Genomic DNA, 12,560 nt, shown 5'->3' with positions numbered 1-12,560 from the left:
TACGTTGACTGAATAACACTTTTCATGGCGGTTCACCAGAGACCCTTAGACGGGTCACAAGCGTTTTGGGTAAAACTATTAAACTTGATTAGGCTATGTTGAACTTATGATACAGCTTACAGACACATATCTTGCTTTTATTAGTCTATACATTCAACTCGTTGCTGGTTTTCTACGACAGTTTACTGGTTTAAATAAACTAAAAAAGTACCCAGGGTCAGGCGCGTAGCCAGGAATTTGCCAAGGGAGGGGCGAACCTGTAGGCAAACTATCAGAGCCGTAAATATGTTTCTGCAAACTATCTAAGCGTAGCGCCACCATAAGTTGGCCCGAAGCGTAGGCCTACAAGAAAAATTTGGCTGAAAATGCCTCCCATATCGCTGGAAATTGCACTTTCCAGGCCTTGTAAGTTGCATCTAAGCATTTTCTATTTTCGCCCCCTTCGCCCCCCCCCCTTGGCTACACGCCTGCCCAGGGTGCAAAACCAGTCCGTCCGCGTTTCTGTTAGTCTATACATTTATAACTTATTTGTCGGGGCTACGATAGTAAAATGCATGGTTTAAATTAACTTTGGAAATAAAATCAATACATTTATTGCTATTTGATACAAATTAAATGAAGATAAATGTGTGCTACGTTGGATCACCTATCTATCAATTATGATATTCGAATGCTTTTCAATATGACTCAAATTGCCGCGGAGCGTAGCCAGAAATTTGGCGGTAGACCATATATACATGCCTGGACGGCCTGCAATGCACACTGCGCTGTAGTACGGTGTACAAATCTTACGCAAAGCGTCTATGATAATGTTTATAGGCTATGCATATGCTGTGAATGTCAGAAATCAAGTAAAACTTGGAGTGTCTAGACAACATATCAACATAAAAATGCTGCACCTGTCAACTGATTTACTTTGAGCTCCTTAGATAATGTGGCCATATGCATATGTGTGGATAAAGCCAAAAGGCTAGTGTCGCGACAATCTAGTACCAGCATAAAAATACTGCACTTTCCAACTAATTTAATATTGAGCTCTTCAAATGCTGTAGCTATACATATGATGTGAATGTCGAAAATCAAGTAAAACGAGTGAAAGTGTTGTTACTCGAGAAAAAAACAAGTTTGCGTCCCGCGATCGAACACCAATAATGTACACAATATCTAGGGCTTATGCCCCACCAACGACCTACTATTCAAAAATCCCTGTACCTACAGTGTGCAGATCTCGCTAAATTCCACGCAGTTAATTAATGAATGTATATAGGTAGGCCTGATCGAACGTCGAAGATTCATTTTTATCTTGGATTATTCATTTCTTGCATACCATCATGCATGTAAGCGGTCTTATAGGTCTAAACACTTGTAAGAATGCTGACGTTTTTTGTTGTTGTCACATTTACCCCAAAATCCGCCTCTCGCAAATCGAAACTCCGAACTGGATTCGTTTCATAACCCAGCGGCGTAACGCCTATGGGCTCGGACGGGGCAAACCCAGGGGCCCCGACCAAAGGGCCCCCGCTGCACTGATGTACAGAACTTGGAAGAGGGGTACCCTTTTTTTTTCTTTTTATGAAACGGCACGTTTTCGTTGGAAAAGAAACTATAAACGAGACCGTGGACACATTTTTCTGTGCGTGAATAGTTCGTCATAAATCATATGCCCATGCAACTGCAAATCTCGTATCCTTTCTTCCGCACGACTGACCCAAGAGCCTGAGGTACACACTGGAACTTGAGAGGCTACGCTGGTACATAATATAGCGAAATAGCGCCTCTAATTTCAATGAATTCGCTCTCGGTCAGGGTTGCCACATGACATTGGCCGATAACTGGCCAAATGACACGAATTTGGCATATTTTGAACCCCTTTGGCTGATGCTTTCCTCAGCTATCGGCCAAATCGCAGATGCCTAAGATTTGTGTGTGGATTTGTATGTTTCCGTATCAGACAGTAAATCGAATTTGGCATATTTTCCACCGTTTTGCTGATATTTTGCCCAAATGTCCCCAAATTTGGCCAGTTCTACCTACGTTCTACCTATGGTCACTTGATATAGATGGACTAATCGATATGTTTGCTGACAAGAAGGCCAGGCTCAGTAAATTCAAGCTCTAGCCTTTCCAAGTTCTCGGGAACTTAGATACCATTTGTCCACAGGAGTTACGCCACGGGTGGAAATATACATGTTTATGTTAATTGGACTTTGGTCATTTGGTCTTATTGTCCTTTCAATCTCTTATATGTATTCTAGCTTTGCAACACATTTTTTCATGTTCCCAGTATGACAGACAAGGCAGACCCAAATTGTGTCTATGAAAGCAGATTTCCCCCAAAATCTCAGTCGATAAAATCACCACGAAATGTCCATATACGGCTTAGATTGCACCACAGAGCTTGTAGAACCCCAGAGCTTCCAGGGCCCTAAGGCGGGCCCTGGACCCACGCCTTTGGAACTTCGCGCTCGTGATGTGCGCTGCGCGCACATCGGTTGATTCTCCGCAGCAGCCAGGGGGCCCTTCCTTCCCTGGACCCAGGGGCCCCCAGACTCATCGTTACGCCGCTGTCATAAACGAACTTGCTTGGCGGGTTTAGTAAACTAAAAGGTTGCAGGAGGATCTAAATTACATACATACACACACACACATACTATACATTGAGTGTATTGCCTACGTACTTCAATGCACACTACGTGTTGCTAGCGGAACACAGACTCTATACATCCAACCATAGAGCAACTGATAAAACATTTATGGATGCCATGCTTTGCAGTATTTCCAAACCAACCAGCTCCCACGACAATGATAAGTATGTAGATCACTCTTTAAGCAATGTCGATGTCATAATGACAATGGCTACTTTTGACGATTCATGAAAATGAAATGCATTACACACAATTATTGAGAAAAAACTGAGGCAAGTGGTCTGTGGGACGCCGAATCTTTACGCAGGTTTGCAACGAAGAAATTACTGTGGTATGAATGAACATTTTGCATTAGCCACTCTTAATACGGAGAAAACAAACATCTTGTGCAATGAAAAGTCTTTTCAGTATCAGAGATGCTAGCTTTCCCCAAAATTCATAGAATGTCTCTCTATTATTTTTATGGATGAAACCAGGGTTAGGAACCAATAGGAGAAAGACATGAGAAGAAAATAAAAAACACGGAAGATGAGACGAGAGCAATCAGTTTTGTAAATTCTTCTTATTTAAGTCACTCTGCTTAGATTTCACCACACACAATTGGTTCATTGCATGATTAATTCAACCAACAGAAGTGAAGATATTCACCATCAGTATCTATAATCTCAATTTAAGTAACAAATTAAATTAAACAAATCAGTTTGGAAAACAAAAAAGCAAACCAGGTTCCAAAATTTTGAGATCATTAAAAAAGGAAGCCCAGAGACTGGATACAAATGAAACACATTCCAAGAATCCAGGTGAAATGTTATTACATTCCATTCCTACATTCCTTGAGATATCAATAATTGAAATTGCCACAGTATTGTACGCTAGGTAAACTTGAAGCAAACAGGTGTGATGTCATAGAAGTACTCTGTTAGAAGAAGAAAAAAATGTATGGATTTCTTTACTTTACGGTTTTGACAAAGGATTACATAGGGTCCTAACTTTACATAAGTCGATGTCAAGCTAACGATGTTATAATCAATGCAGGGTATTCGTACTGGGATACATCCCAATTTTGAAGCAGAAACGTAATTTGAAAAACAAAAAACAGAACTTTCGTTAGTGTGCTACTAAGACATGACACTTATTGCTTGACATTCACTTCTGCTGCAAGATATGCCAACTTCCCAAACGATGAAAACTGGTTATAAAGTGGATGCCAATTTAACCAGGATTCTTAAAATATCTCCCTCTTTCATATCTGTCAAAAGTTAAATTTCCTCTCGACTGTCCTTCTCAGGGATTACTACTATTAATATCAGTTATTTCAATCAAGTTTATTTTCATGAAGAATGTATTTTGATAATCTAATCTGCAAATAAGAAAGCCAAAGTTGACAATTATATAAACACTTTTAAGCCCCCCCCCCCCAACGCCCCCACCCAACATTCACGGACTCACTCAAAACAGTGAAAAGGTGAAAGGAGGGAACAGATGGAAATTGCAAGTACCAATAAAGAAGAACAAGAAGCAGATTAAAAACCCATTATAGAAACGATGAATACAATGTTAGAAGATGAACCCCTAGCTCAAACAAAATACCTTTCCAGGACAAAAGTGATTAATGTATTGAATGGAATGAAAAGGGTATATATACCCGTACCCAAAATGTTCTGATGTAACTTTTTGTTTGAATACAATATTTCTTAAATCATCAAATCTTCTATAACATTTTCGAACTTTATAACACAAATGTTAAAAAGCAAAATTAAATGTATAATATCATTAGTCATGATCTGCGTATTAAATGCTAAGTATGCTGATTTAAAAAAAAATAATAATCTGTTGAAGACAGAAAAAAACCCATTTAACTTATGTAAGGGTTTATAAATATATACCATTAAGAAATATTCTTCTTTCATTTTGGTTGTTATCAGAATATGATCAAAGAGCTTACCAAAGTCTACCGATTAACATATATAACCAAATGAATTCATCGGGAGACAAAATCACAGAATGAAAAAAGAAAAATCGATGCGTTTAAGCTGCCCGATGATTGTACGAGCTTTATGACGTCATTCTTTCCGAGGGGGAACGGTTAAATCCTCTGTATTTTTTTTTTTCAATTTGTTTAAACGTAATCAAAATACATACGCCTGTGCAATTCAAATTTTTCAACATCACTGTCAGCAGCAAATGTGGTCATTTCAAGACGTCGTACGGACTCCAGAGCGTCGACAAGGTCGGCCCCAATAGCACTTACTATTATCTCATCCTTTTTTAGGGCTTGAAATGCGGCCTCCATGTCAGCGGGAAGGAGGGCAGTGTTCGGTGGAACGTGCTCAGCAATATGTGATGGCTTGTTAGTCGGTACTGGAGGTGGAAGAGGTAACTTACGTTCGATACCATCTATTCCAGCTGCGATTGTAGCAGCTAGACTTATGTAAGGGTTTCCAGCACTTGATCCCATTCGATTCTCCATGTAGATCCCATGAGCCCCGACTTGCTTCAAACGAACCGCACATGTACGGTTGTCTACTCCCCACGTTGCGTTGAATGGTGCGAATGTATCTGGTTTCACTCTATCTCTACAATTTACAGTTGGACTCTGTAGGAAGGATAATGCTGGAGCATGTTCTAGAAGACCAGCTATCCAGTGTTCTCCAATCTCTGAGAGTCCATAGGGCCGAGAAGAATCACCTGTTTTAGGCGTCTTACCATCGAGTGACCACAATGAGTGATTGAGGTGCCCCGACGACCCTCCTTCTTTAGGATATGGCTTCGACATAAAACTAGCGACAAATCCGTTTCGCATCGCCATTTCTTTTACACCAGTGCGGAAAGTTGCGGCGTTATCTGCGGCCTTGATTCCAAATGTCGGGCAGATGACCAACTCAAACTGACCTTTGGCGTATTCAGTTTCGACGCATTCGATATCGACTCCGGCTTCTGAGAGATTTTCAGCGACCTTGTCAAAAAATGCTTGGTGCTTTGCGAGACGAATGGTGGCGTAGCAATCTACGCCATCGATGATTGGTTTCCTATTTTCTTCATCCACTACCCAAAACTCGTATTCAAATGATGAGAAGATACTCAAATCTCTGTCCTTGAGCTTCTCTAACTGAGCCCGAGCGACGTTTCTTGGATCGATTAACGCTTTCTCGTCGTCACTAATGTCCGATACTGAGACGAACACTCTCGCTGTATTTGGAGTCCATGGTAATACTTCGAACGTGGACAGATCGGGTAGAAATACCAGATCAGAGCAATGGTATTTCTCGGCGATAGAGCTTTCAAATGGTATGTCTGATCTTGCAGTCACCGCAAAAAAGACACCTGGAAACAGGATTCCAGATGTGGCGGTGCTCTTAAAGTGGCGAGCAGGAATGGTTTTAGATCTAGCGACAGCGTTGGTATCAAGAAACTCAAAGCGAATGTTTTTAATGTTATCATCTTTAATCCTCTTCTCCACAGCCGTGAGTAGCTCCATGCTTTGCCCTGTAGACGTCATAATTTTTGGTCACAAGTTTCTGCAAATTGGATTAAAAAAGACTTTTGTTGAAAATTATGTTCATAAAGGAACTATATCAGAATGACTTAGGATATATAAAAAAAATCAAAAAAATAAATAGAAGTTACTACGTACAAATATGATAGAAGGATTGCTTCCAGATTTATCAAGTGACATGATAAGTAAGTATCTCATAGATACTATGAAGAATATATTTCAGTGAAATGCTTTTTTTCCTTGCCCTTTTTACTACTTTCGCAAGTAGCCATGGCAACATAGTATTCTTTCTTTTTAATGGACCGTCATGGGCGCCTTTTGAGTTAAATCTGTGCACCAGTTAAAAGTGCCACCTTAACACGTATCCATATCATCACATACCAGTAATGAACAACACTTTCGGACGGGTTTCTCATTTTTCCTCTCTGAGCTCTTCTCAAACTTCATTTGCTGGATATTGTATTGGTATTGGTAAGTATTGGCAAAAAAAACAAAACAAACGTTTTATTGTCCAAACCCAGCCATTACAACAGTTTCGGCCCCAAGTGGGTCTTACGACGGAGCGGCAACTTGGGCCAGTGTTGTACATGTATTAAATATGTGTGGGTAAAGATACGTGGGCTAACTTGGGCATCGCCAATGTGGGTTGGATGTGGTCTACAAATCGGTCAATTAATGCGTGTAAATTCTGGGATGTCTGATTTTACATAGGAAGTTAAAGAGCACCCATCTGCGTTACAACTGGGTTGATATGCGGGTTTGGAATTATTAGGGAAATGTTTGGATGTCTGATTGGGTTCCACGTGGATTATATGAGTTTCACTTGCGCAAATGAGTGTGGGTAAACCAATGGATGCCCAATTGTGTTCTATGTGCCTGAGTAAAATATGGGTTCAATACATATGAGCAATTAATGTGAGTATACCTCGCAATAAACATATCGGTCACATGTGGGTTTTTATGAAGGTTACAAAGACCACATAAGGATTTTATATTACAAATTGCGTTATCTGGTTTCCTTTTTTTTGCTAAGAGTTGCCAGTAGCAAACACCAGAGAAAAGAGAATATTGGTGACTATACATTTCACGGTGTAGGCTCTACCTCAGAGGCACAACAACCTTCATAAGTGGCGAGGGAAATATTTATAAGTCATCCATGGGAGTGGTCTAAGGGGAGTGCCCCCACTTTCCTTTTAGAAATGTTTTTCGAAAAAGGTTGGAGATTGCCATATGTTGTCACTTTTGTAACAATGTTGAAGAATTTTCAACTGTATGTATTGTACCTTTTGTACAAGATATCAGTTTATGCATTGTACTTCAGGAATTATTTGTAAGATGTTGCCTGTCATTGCTGGTGGGGGTTGGGAGAGTTTTGGGGCTCACCCGAAATTTATTGGGCCCAAAATCCCCCAAAGATAGGGGGAGGGGATACTATCCACATGCACCCGTCTGGCTACGCCACTGTGAGAACCTGCTAGTATTAACTTTTCTTCGATAACAAAGTTCACGCCGATAAATATTTTGCCCTATAAAGCTGCATGATATACACTTGAGTAAGAATGTCAAGTGGGCTTAGAGGATTGGTTCAGGTGTCTGACATGTCTATCTTGTATGAAAGAGCTCAAAAAGGCAAACAGAACAGTAAAGAAACTACCATGATAGCATGCTCTTTTTAGGAGATATCACGCTTTGAAGATATACAAATTTCTTTGAAAATGACTGGTGTAGAAAGACTAACTCTGAGGGTGTGATGTCACATCCTCACTTTCTTAACATGTGTGAATATTTCAATAAAAATTAATTACATTTTTTTCCACAAATCTAAAAAAATATAATCAAAAATTCTTCAGATGTTTAATCTCTGATACTTCCCTTGACAAACATGAGATCCACATGACATATATTTTGGTTGTAAGTCATAAAATCTCACAAAACATTTTAATAAAATAACAAAGACTTTTCCGAAATGTGAGGATGTGACATCACAGCTAGTCTGATTTCAGCCGTTTCTACACAATCAGAAAGAACTTTAAACTTGAATAACTCCATAACGGAATAAGATATTTGAACAGTTTCTTCATCATTGTGTTTCTTTTACTGTCTTCTTTCATATAAGATTAACATGTATGACACCTGAACTAATCCTTCAATAAACTTCCTTCGCACACAAGGCCGAAGACTTGATCAAGTCTAAATATGACATCATCGAGCCATGCACATGTTCTTCAAATATTTTTTATATTATTCTTGTTTTTAGTGTAAGTTTTATTTTCTGTAACGGAGGAGGGTTTACAAATGATGAATCTAAAACAAAACGTGAACAAAAAAAAGGTCAAGACCTATAATGACATTTTACCTTGAAAATACTGAAAACAAAATAAGGAAAATGTAAAACGTTTTCAGGCGTAATGACACTATTTGAAAGCAGAGATGGTACAAACTGATAACCCCAGACATGAGTTTTAAACTAGGATATCTCAGCCTAACGGAACAAGAAGTTTTGAGCTGTTAGGAGAAGTTGTCCTTCACAAGGATCACTGTCATGTAAAGATAAGCTTAAGATGATGTTTTGTGTCCGATTTAAATTTCATCGAAAGATATCTTTGCCTTAATTAAATCGAGCCTTCCATTGACATACATTACATACTACACATATAAAATTCACCAATACTGTCATGTGAAGTAACAATTAAGCGACCTTAGCTCATAGAAAGCGATCGGATGGTTATACGAAGTTGGTAAGCACAGTTTATGTTCCTAGTTTCTCTTAATGGTTCTGATAACTTACTTTGTAATATCAGTGAAAGCTATATTTACCTAACATAGATGGAAAAAACTCTTCTTTAACTTAAGATGACTTGCGTAGCTATATGCAACTAAAAGTTACCATTAAGAACATTAATTACAACCAAAAAGTAAAAATAAAAACGTACACAATTTGCCAGACTTGAAAGAACGCACAAGGTCAGTGGCACAAGCTCAGTGGCACAGATATAGTAGTCAAACAGCCTTTCGTACAGCGATTCTCCTCGGTATTTTGGTGCAAATGGCCTTATATATTATCATCGACAATATTAATAAGTCTCAGCTGAGTAAACATATATAGGTTTTCTACGCTATATAGCGACAAAGGATTTTCCCTCTATTATGAACTAACTTCACCGGTCACTGCACCTATTCGAAACAAGCTAGCATATGCATGTGTATTAGTGTGAATTTTGACCCTACATTCTTACAAGAAATAGTTTACTCTATATACATCAACTGCTGTTATTGTGCTTTATTCATCAACCGTCACTCTAGGCAGGATTTCCACCAATGGGGTCGCCGGAGGTATACACTGCATGATTATACCTTGACTGAATAACACTTTTCATGGCGGTCCACCAGAGACCCTATGACGGGTCACAATCGTTTTGGGTAAACTATTAAACTTGATTAGGCTATGTTGAACTTATGATACAGCTTACAGACACATGTCTCGCTTTTATTAATCTATACATTCAACTCGTTGCTGGTTTTCAACGACAGTTAACTGGTTTAAATAACAAACAAAAAAGTACCCAGGGTCAGGTGCGTAGCCAGGAATTTGCCAAGGGAGGGGCGAACCTGTAGGCAAACTATCAGAGCCGTAAATATGTTTCTGCAAACTATCTAAGCGTAGCGCCACCATAAGTTGGCCCGAAGCGTAGGCCTACAAGAAAAATTTGGCTGAAAATGCCTCCCATATCGCTGGAAATTGCACTTTCCAGGCCTTGTAAGTTGCATCTAAGCATTTTCTATTTTCGCCCCCTTCGCCCCCCCCCCCTTGGCTACACGCCTGCCCAGGGTGCAAAACCAGCCCGTCCACGTTTCTGTTAGTCTATACATTTATAACTTATTTGTCGGGGCTACGATAGTAAAATGCATGGTTTAAATTAACTTTGGAAATGAAATCAATACATTTATTGCTATTTGATACAAATTAAATGAAGATAAATGTGTGCTACGTTAGATCACCTATCTATCAATTATGATATTCGAATGCTTTTCAATATGACTCAAATTGCCGCGGAGCGTAGCCAGAAATTTGGCGGTAGACCATATATACATGCCTGGACGGCCTGCAATGCACACTGCGCTGTAGTACGGTGTACAACTCTTACGCAAAGCGTCTATGATAATGTTTATAGGCTATGCATATGCTGTGAATGTCAGAAATCAAGTAAAACTTGGAGTGTCTAGACAACATGTCAACATAAAAATACTGCACCTGTCAACTGATTTACTTTGAGCTCCTTAGATAATGTGGCCATATGCATATGTGTGGATAAAGCCAAAAGGCTAGTGTCGCGACAATCTAGTACCAGCATAAAAATACTGCACTTTCCAACTAATTTAATATTGAGCTCTTCAAATGCTGTAGCTATACATATGATGTGAATGTCGAAAATCAAGTAAAACGAGTGAAAGTGTTGTTACTCGAGAAAAAACAAGTTTGCGTCCCGCGATTGAACACCAATAATGTACACAATATCTAGGGCGTATGCCCCACCAACGACCTACTATTCAAAAATCCCTGTACCTACAGTGTGCAGATCTCGCTAAATTCCACGCAGTTAATTAATGAATGTATATAGGTAGGCCTGATCGAACGTCGAAGTTTCATTTTTATCTTGGATTATTTATTTCTTGCATACCATCATGCATGTAAGCGGTCTTATAGGTCTAAACACTTGTAAGAATGCTGACGTTTTTTGTTGTTGTCACATTTACCCCAAAATCCGCCTCTCGCAAATCGAAACTCCGAACTGGATTCGTTTCATAACCCAGCGGCGTAACGCCTATGGGCTCGGACGGGGCAAACCCAGGGGCCCCGACCAAAGGGGGCCCCCGCTGCACTGATGTACAGAACTTAGAAGAGGGGTACCCTTTTTTTTTCTTTTTTTGAAACGGCACGTTTTCGTTGGAAAAGAAACTAAACGAGACCGTGGACACATTTTTCTGTGCGTGAATAGTTCGTCATAAATCATATGCCCCTGCAACTGCAAATTTCGTATCCTTTCTTCCGCACGACTGACCCAAGAGCCTGAGGTACACACTGGAACTTGATAGGCTACGCTGGTACATATTATAGCGAAATAGCGCCTCTAATTTCAATGAATTCGCTCTCGGTCAGAGTTGCCACATGACATTGGCCGATAACTGGCCAAATGACACGAATTTGGCATATTTTGAACCCCTTTGGCTGATGCTTTCCTCAGCTATCGGCCAAATCGCAGATGCCTAAGATTTGTGTGTGTATTTGTATGTTTCCGTATCAGACAGTAAATCGAATTTGGCATATTTTCCACCGTTTTGCTGATATTTTGCCCAAATGTCCCCAAATTTGGCCAGTTGTACCTACGTTCAACCATTTCTCAAGATCGACTGGTTTCGCTGGCTATCCTATCCATCGAGAGCGAGGAGGCATGGTCACTTGATATAGATGGACTAATCGATATGTTTGCTGACAAGAAGGCCAGGCTCAGTAAATTCAAGCTGTAGCCTTTCCAAGTTCTCGGGAACTTGGATACCATTTGTCCACAGGAGTTACGCCACGGGTGGAAATATACATGTTTATGTTAATTGGACTTTGGTCATTTGGTCTTATTGTCCTTTCAATCTCTTAATGTATTCTAGCTTTGCAACACATTTTTTCATGTTCCCAGTATGACAGACAAGGCAGACCCAAATTGTGTCTATGAACGCAGATTTCCCCCAAAATCTCAGTCGATAAAATCACCACGAAATGTTCCATATACGGCTTAGATTGCACCACAGAGCTTGTAGAACCCCAGAGCTTCGCGCTCGTGATGTGCGCTGCGCGCACATCGGTTGATTCTCCGCAGCAGCCAGGGGCCCTTCCTTCCCTGGACCCAGGGGCCCCCAGACTCATCGTTACGCCGCTGTCATAAACGAACTTGCTTGGCGGGTTTAGTAAACTAAAAGGTTGCAGGAGGATCTAAAATACATACATACACATACTATACATTGAGTGTATTGCCTACGTACTTCAATGCACACTAAGTGTTGCTAGCGGAACACAGACCCTATACATCCAACCATAGAGCAACTGATCAAACATTTATGGATGCCATGCTTTGCAGTATTTCCAAAACAACCAGCTCCCACGACAATGATAAGTATGTAGATCATTCTTTAAGCAATGTCGATGTCATAATGACAATGGCTACTTTTGACGATTCATGAAAATGAAATACATTACACACAATTATTGAGAAAAAACTGAGGCAAGTGGTCTGAGGGACGCCGAACATTTACGCAGGTTTGCAAAGAAGAAATTACTGTGGTATGAATGCACATTTTGCATTAGCCACTCTTAAGAACAAACATACTGTGAGATGAAAAGTCTTTTCAGTATCAGCGATGCTAGCTTT

The 12,560-nt window shown here is 39.9% G+C and overlaps 1 protein-coding gene across 1 annotated transcript; it reads right to left on the bottom strand.

Annotated features, from left to right (window-relative positions):
• Positions 1-3,188: 3,188 nt before the first annotated feature.
• LOC139969535 (lengsin-like) lies at positions 3,189-12,551 on the bottom strand. The gene is made up of 2 exons (XM_071974609.1): positions 9,075-12,551; positions 3,189-6,163 (listed from the first exon to the last, which is right to left on the bottom strand). The coding sequence occupies exon 2, from the start codon at positions 6,142-6,144 to the stop codon at positions 4,765-4,767; it is 1,380 nt and encodes a 459-aa protein (XP_071830710.1). The 5' UTR covers positions 6,145-6,163; positions 9,075-12,551; the 3' UTR covers positions 3,189-4,764.
• Between the last annotated feature and the right edge of the window lie 9 nt (positions 12,552-12,560).

This window comes from Apostichopus japonicus, chromosome 7 (genome assembly GCF_037975245.1).
Source record: "Apostichopus japonicus isolate 1M-3 chromosome 7, ASM3797524v1, whole genome shotgun sequence".
In the NCBI taxonomy this organism is placed as follows: domain Eukaryota; kingdom Metazoa; phylum Echinodermata; class Holothuroidea; order Aspidochirotida; family Stichopodidae; genus Apostichopus; species Apostichopus japonicus.
The sequence above is the reverse complement of the archived record's forward strand: the minus strand, read 5'-3'. Positions and strand labels throughout refer to the sequence as shown.

Bases quoted from the DNA above. Each gene is read 5' to 3' on its own strand.
- LOC139969535 (XM_071974609.1), bottom strand. From the start codon at position 6,144: ATGACGTCTACAGGGCAAAGCATGGAGCTACTCACGGCTGTGGAGAAG.